This window comes from Macrotis lagotis, chromosome 1, assembly GCF_037893015.1.
Source record: "Macrotis lagotis isolate mMagLag1 chromosome 1, bilby.v1.9.chrom.fasta, whole genome shotgun sequence".
NCBI lineage: Eukaryota > Metazoa > Chordata > Mammalia > Peramelemorphia > Peramelidae > Macrotis > Macrotis lagotis.
Genome location: NC_133658.1, coordinates 616,970,986 through 616,978,758, shown reverse-complemented (window position 1 = coordinate 616,978,758; position 7,773 = coordinate 616,970,986). Strand labels below are relative to the sequence as shown.

Here is a 7,773-nt window from a genome sequence, read left to right as displayed (position 1 = left end):
CAAATATTATTAGTCTGATTCCTTGTTTTTAAAATGAGGTAACTGTGGTCAAGAGAGAAGAAAGTAAAAGTGTACTTTGATTTGTTAACAAAATAATCAGTGAAGTGCTGACAAAAACAATATATTAGAAATATTAGCAGAAGCAGAAGATTTTCATGTGAAAAAGTTCTTAGGGCTTTACAACAATTTAATAGAAGATTGTGATCTGAGGCTAAGGTAAAATACTGTATTCACCGTATGGAAGTGAGAATTTTATAAATCTGGCTTGACCAAATTTGAAGCATTTTGTTTGGTGATAGGAACTGCATTTTAGGAAGTACATTCATCGACAGGTGAGGGGTCACTCAGTATGAAGATAGTTGAAAAGAATTGAGGAACTTTAGGGCAGAATAATGATGCTTGGTGTAAGTGAAATGATAGATTTAGTTTGCAAAAAAAGGAATAGCTTTCTTATAATTGAATTTGTTGAAAAGTATAATGGGTTAGTTACCCTGAAGGTAATGTCTACTTCATCACTGAATGTTTCCATCCTCAGTTTTAAGAGTGAGTTCCTGTTCATATAAACATAGGAACAGATTATCTCTGAACTCCCTGAGTTTTTAACATTAAATTAAATACTACATTATACTGAGTAGAAAATGGAAAGTACCCTATGATTATGGTTTGTCTTAAATTCCCTAAAACCCAGGTATTTATGAAGATAACTTTATCCAAACACCTGCTTAGACTAAAGTAAACTATATAAATTCACAAAGAAACTATGCACTGAAATAAGAGGTATGAAAATATCAGGGGAAATGAAATAATGAAAAATAGAGAAATGATAGAAAAACATTGAGTTCCACAAGAGTTTAAATATTAAGAAATCATATGTTTAAAGAAAATTTAAATCCTTAATATCACCATTCTATATACCATGAGAGTAATTGATTCTGTTACGCTTGGTTAAAAATTTAATTCCTGTCGGTCTGATTGCCATTTCAAAACTTTGAATAACTAGCTACTATACTCTCTAAAACCCCACGTACACACACACACACACACACACACACACACACACACACACACACACAGACAAACCAATCAACTTAAAACATTTATTAGTTGACTGCTATGTATTAACCATCATGTTAGGTGAATGCTGGGTGTGGAGACCAAAAGTGAACAATCACTTTAAAATAAACACACACAAACACACACACACACACACACGCACGCACACCGCTGAGCACAAAAGCATCCATTTTATTTCAACTGAATTCTAGTTCAGGAAAAAGAACCAAAGAAATACCTCATCATTGTTATATAGATTCAGTATCTCTTTATGGTGATAGTGAACTACTAAGGACTAGTATCTCAAGGGGCGCCTCCAGTGTAACCACTTGCATTCATTCTTTTCTCTCATTCCGTTTCCTCATGATTATTCAGAAGCAGCAGCCACAGTAGAAGTGGTGATACAGTAGTGTACTATTCCTTATCTTTCCTGTGTCACGGAGGCTCCTTCATCTTCTCCTACTGGTCCTAGATGGGAGCTTCTAGGGGGCAGAAATCACCTCCCTACTTTCTGCTCCAACTGATTAAGCCAAGACTGCATTCAGGCAAGCACCCGCTATGTGCTTCTTGAAGAGCAATGAGACTGGAGATCTGTAAAGTTGGTGAAATTGGATTTATTGCAAATTCTCGGGTCCCACTTTGGTTGATTAGTTAACAACGTTGAGGAGGGAGAAATAGTTCAGTGTCATGGGAAGCCTGTGTGAATGAGCTGTTTTAGAAGATGGAGGAAAAGGGGGAAAAAAACGGATCCTGCTTCTGTTCTACATAAGTTGAAATTTTTAATGGACACATCTGAAATTATGATTATGATTATGATTATTAATTATGTCAGTTCTAAATTGAAATGGGAAACCCGACTTACTTTAATGAATCAATGAGCTCGGCAGCATTGGTTGGAATCAGAAGCGCAGGTTTCCCTAGGTGAGGATGCCGGGGCTATGAGAGCCCCGCCATCCGTGGCAGGTGCAGCCCACGGACCTTCCCGCGCTCCTGCCCCTTACTCTCTCTCTCTACCCACCCCCCAAGTGGGCGCTGAGCTCCTGAGCATGCTCAGTGCGGTTGCTGGAGTCACTGAGGAGTTTCCACGCGAACACTCCGCTTCTCCGGGTTTTAGCAGGCGCCTGTGTTGAGGGGGTTCAGAGGGGGTGTGTGTGCAGGGGGTGGGGGCGGCCCCCCGAGCCACGGCAGATTCAGCTTGGCAAGTAGTGAGCTTCTCCGCCGCCCAGGACCATATTGCTGGTTGCTGCTCCGCGATGCTCCCGCTGAGCGCGGGGCTCCTTCACCTGCCGCTCTGAGGCTGGGGGTCTGGGGAGAGCCGCCGCGGCCGCCGGGGGTGTGAGACGGGGGGCCGCGTACTGCGGTATAATGCGAGCCCATCTTCCCCGGAGGAGCGAGCCGCTGCCCGAACCCCGGCGCCCCATTCAGGTGCTCTGCATCCCTCTCCCACCTCTCCAGTAACTTGACACCGCTTCTTTTTTTTTTCCCCTCTTGGTTTTGGGGTGGGGGGAGGGGGGAGAGTTTTTTTTTGGGGGGGAGGATTGCGGTAGCTGAAGGAGAGATTCCGAGAGGGAGCTTGCCTGGTGCTTCTCTTCTCCCCCCCCCCCCCCAACATCTCCTCTCCCCCCCCCCCCCCATCGGGTCCCCCGCCGCCCCCCTCCGCCGCCACTACCACTGCTGCTACTGCTTTGCTCTTCGCCAATTCGGAGAGAGACGGAAGCCTGTGTCATGCAATTGGTGCCAAGTGAAGGTGCCCGAGTCTGAAGTGCCCGTGAGGAAGTGAAAGCCAAATCAAACCCCACAATGACAGCCATGAAGCAGGAGCAGCAGCCGTCCAATCCCGGGGCCAGAGGGAGCCAGGCGCAGCAGCAAGATCAGGTAAGAGTTTGCAGCAAGTAGCCCTCCTTGGGGATGTGAGGAAGGGCTTGGAGCATCTTCCCTCCCAGCTCCCCTCCACCATCCGCCGCCTTTACATTATCCCCTCCCCCTGTCTCATCCCCATCCCAGCCCCCACCGGTTTTACTCCTGCCCACCCGGTTTGTCTTCTCCCACTCCACCCCCTTTTTACCCTCCTCCTTTCTTTGCCCTTCCCCCACCCCCAATTTGGTTGTTCTCCGGTCCTCCCTGATGGACTCTGCAGGAAGTTGGAGCTTTTGAGTGTTCTCTAGGGCCAGGGAAAGGCTGCGAAAGGTGGAGAGCCTTGGGGAGGGCGGGAGAGAGGTAAAGGGCCACTACCTGAATCCGTGGGGCGGGGGGGAGAGGGAGGAAAGGTGAGGGAACCCAGGACAGCTGGCCGCTAGCGGCATGGGATAGGAGTGACTGGTGGGTCCGCCGCTGCTGTGGCTGCTGCTTGCTAAAAGCTACCCAGCCGGAGTGAATGGCTCATCAGAGCAAAGAAAAGGAAGGATTTTCAATCCCCCATTCATGCTTGTTGGAAGGTAACTGTAGGGAGCTGTTGGCCCGGGTCGTTGCCTTGGCTTCAGTGAGAAACAGCTGCCTGAAGAAAAGTACACTTTACTGATGGAGATAGTGGAGTCATCTGGGAGGTTGGCTTGACTGTGGACCCTTTTCAAGAGGCAGGGATGTTGGTATAGGTGACGACCTTTAACCAGTCACTTTTATCGTTTCTTGCTTTGGAGTTGGTCAATGTCTGCAGCTATGCTGACACGAAGGAGGGAACAGTGATGCGATTCCATAGGGGAAGGTTTGCTGGTTTCCTCTATCTGTTCTCAGTTTCTGCAGTGTGGTGTTTTTGAAGAGACAGTTGAAGATGAGCCTTCTTGAGCAGAGATGGGCATTATTTCTCTCTCTCTCTCTCTCTCTCTCTCTCTCTCTCTCTCTCTCTCTCTCTCTCTCTCTCTCCTAACAACACTACCAACCCTCTACCATTCCCACTGAGTTTTGTGTTGTCCAGTAAGATAATTTAAGGATGGCTCTTGTTCTCCTTTCCCAGACTGAGATGCTTCTGGAGTTTGGGCTGTTGTTTTACTCTTAAGTTGAAAGAAGCCGGAGGGAAGAGTGTATGGAGTTTGAGGTGGGGAGGTAAAGGGAAAGAGAGATAATTATGATTAGCCCTTTTATAGATCTGTCATGTTTACATCAATTAGGGACTCTAGATAGACACTGTCAGCTATTAGGTCATTGGATAATTATGGCACTCTGGAAAGGAAGCTCCATGCTACCTACCAGAGATGGTGCTCTACACCCAGGATACACTGCAGAACGGACTGTAATGCCTTCCTTGGCAGGCACTTTCGCAGCTGATTTCTGGAAGTGGGTATAATATACGATCAGGCAGAATCACAAGCAAGTAGCTCAGCTATTCAGTTTTCTTGTGCCTTTAAGTTAAAAGTATAAAGGGAGCTATCCAAATGGAAATGAAGATGGAGGGAGAATAGACCTATTAGCATTCTCCTGTCTTTGCTTATTATCACCACTCATCATCACCTTCCTCATATTGCCTTCAAAGGTTTCTGTCTCACAGGTGGTGACTATTACTATGCACTAAAAGCTTACCTGGATTTATAATGCTGCATGATGCAGGCTAGACACTGATTTTTCTGTTTGGAAAGAGCATAGAAAGTGTTTTGCCCTTTCCAGGGTTAAATCTCTAAGAAGATGACAAATATCCTTCCCCCACCCACCTTTGTTCTTAGAAGAGCAACTGGTTAGCAGCTAAGTGATGATTTGTCAAGAAATAAGTATGGTTTGAACATCCACTTTCAGACTGACAGCATCCTAAATTTCATTAACAAGCTACCATGCCCCTCAGTTGTTCCTGGGATGATGGTACCAACAAAAATGATTAGTCAGGTGAGATTGCCCACATGAAATTTCTCCTCACTAACCTGTGACACCAGCTGGTTAGTTTGGGCGCTGCAAAATTTTCATTTATGTTGGAGGTAGAGAGAAAGCCAAGTGGAACATAGCTACAAAATCTAAATATCATGTTAATAATAAAGTTTTATATATATTAGTAAATCTATAACCCAAGTCTTGAGACTGGGGTTACAGTAAGAATTTATTGCGCCACAGATACATTGAGGCACAGATATATATATATATATATATGTATATATATATATATATATATGTGTGTGTATATATATATATATATATATATGTTTCATCCTGCTGTGTATTTTGTAACTAATGCTTTTTTCTAAATATTGTGTATAGTTATTTCCAAAATAATTTCAGGAAATAAATTTATTTAAATTTTTATAATAAAATGGATATATTTCCAAATGTCAGTTGTTGACTGTTTGTGTTTGTGTGTGTGTGTGTGTGTGTGTGTGTGTTTATGAAAGAGAAGGGGGAGGGAGAGAGAGAGAGAGAGAGCACATGTTTATGCATGTGTTAAGAATATTTTGGAATTTGAAATGTGGGAGATAGACCTTAAAATACATTCTACAGAATATTATTCATTGTAATATAATTGGTGCTTCAGTCCTGTAAACTATTGCAGTTAAAGTTAATACAATTTTGCGGTCTTAATCTTAAAATTAACAAGTGGAATTTACATCAAGTAGTGTATATCATTACAATGAATAATAAATGCTTTCTTAAATTTTTAAAGATATGTACTGTTATAAGTGATTCTAGCCTTAACTCAGAAAATCAGTAGTGAATGTATAACTTTATTACTACTTATTAAGAATTATTTTGAATTTTCCAAATAATTTCAGAAACTTAAAAACAATTGAATTCTCCTTTAAAAGAACTGGTTCTGAATGACATAGTTTCTCTCAAATTCTCTCAAATGTTGCCAAAAAGGCCTTTTGCTTTCCAAGGTGGAGATATTTTTGAATTCTAAAAATCAAAGTATCCTGATTATGGAAAGGACCTCCTTTTACTTAAGTCACATTGAAGGATCTTGGCATTTTTATTTCCTAGAGAAAATGAGTATGAATTTCTAAAAAAAAAAAAAAAAAACCTTTGTTATCATCACCAGAGCTCTTTAGGGGTCTCAACCTCTCAATTTTCACTCATTTGTAAATGCCTGGTGGTAAGTAGGTGCTATAATCATGATCAGAGCTGCTCCAGGGCAACTACTGTGACAAGAATGTAATATGAAATCTACTCACTCAAATTAGTTAAAATTCTCACACTGAATTATCATCATTTTAATAATTTTGCTCTGCTAGCTCCACTGATTATGTAAATGTTTATCATTTTTATAACATTTCATATTTGTAAGCTGCTTTGTAACCAACTCTTTAAGGTAGATTAGTATGGCTTTTCCTGGTTATCATAAACAATGTTCCATTTTAAAGATAAAGTGAGGTTTAAGCCTAATAATAACTTTGATTTAATTATTAATTTAGCATTCATTTTATAATACTACAAACCATATGTTTTATAATACTACAAAACATATTTATTTATTAGTATTTGTAGTAAACCATCCAAATGAAGCTTGTTTCGTAAATAAAATCTTTTAATAACACAGATCATACCTACGCAACTATATTGCTATATTAAGCACTGTGAGAAATAAATGATTCCTTAGAGCCGACATACATCCTCTCACTAACCTTATTTTAAAGGACAGAAAAAAATTTCTAAGTCGATGTTATCCACTGTTTTCTCATATTTCCACCAAGTGGCAGTCTTATACTGAAAGCTATGAATAGAAGTGTTTTCAAATGCTGCTGCTTATGATCAAACAATAATAACAATAATAATTTCCAGTAACATTATTTTGTGATCTGCTCCATGGTATAAAAATGATCCTGGATGCTCCATTCTTATGCTCAGAGAGCAGAAATTTGGTCAAATTTTACCTAGTTAAGGTTCTAGGACAGGGCTATTGAGTATATCTGTGTTCTGAGGATCAAGTTCCTTAAATGTGGACCTACCTATCAATAGAGGGCTGGTCAACAATTGATTATTATAGAAATATTCACATAGATAAGAAGATCACACATTTTTAAAAATGTGCTCATTTATGCTCATATTGCAGCCATAGAATAGTTTACATATGGAAGGAATTAAAATATAGCGAAGTTAAATAACTTGTGGGTGTCTTGAATAATGAATACAGGTCTTCAAGGTTATCTCTGAAGACTGACTATTTAGGGTGATTTATAGGTAGTGATTGTTTTCTGGTGAGATTAAGGTGCTTTATCCTCTTTATTTTTCTATTTAATTATTATTGAAGATGGAGGGGGAACTGGGGCATATAAGACCTCCTCTGAAAAATTTTTGTAACTTTACTTCTTGTAGTTTTAGGAAGTTGTTATCTATACATAACTAAATCTTTATGAATCTGAGACTGACCTTTATATACCACACTTATTGGCTTGTTCTTTTAGGTCAAAATCAAACAACTACAATCATTGTGACAGGGAAGTTGGGTGGTGCAGTGTATAGCGTCCTAAGTTAGAATTAGGAAGGTTCATATTCTTGAGTTCAAATCTGACCTCAGATATTTAACCCTGTTTGACTCAGTTCCTCGTCTGTACATTGAAGTAGAGAAGTAAATAGCAAACAACTTCATTATCTTTGTCAAGCAAGACCCAAATACAGTCCTGAAGAATTGGATACAACTGAAAAATAGAAACAAAGCAATTAATGTTGATATGAAAGCATTCTTTTTTGAAGCAAATATTTAGACCATTAATATAATAAGAATAGAAATGTGACTTGTGATTTTATTACCTTAGGGATCTCTTATTTAACAAAGTTCCCCATATCAAAGCAGATTGGCATCTTTTTAAC

The 7,773-nt window shown here is 40.3% G+C and overlaps 1 protein-coding gene across 1 annotated transcript in view; it reads left to right on the top strand.

Moving 5' to 3' along the window:
• Positions 1-2,693: 2,693 nt before the first annotated feature.
• The window catches only part of DPP10 (dipeptidyl peptidase like 10), a 1,029,304-nt gene continuing 1,024,224 nt past the window's right edge, over positions 2,694-7,773 (top strand). Inside the window, exon 1 of the mRNA XM_074215016.1 lies at positions 2,694-2,928. Coding sequence (XP_074071117.1) covers positions 2,854-2,928 — 75 coding nt within the window. The 5' untranslated portion in view covers positions 2,694-2,853. The remainder of the gene's footprint in view (positions 2,929-7,773) is intronic.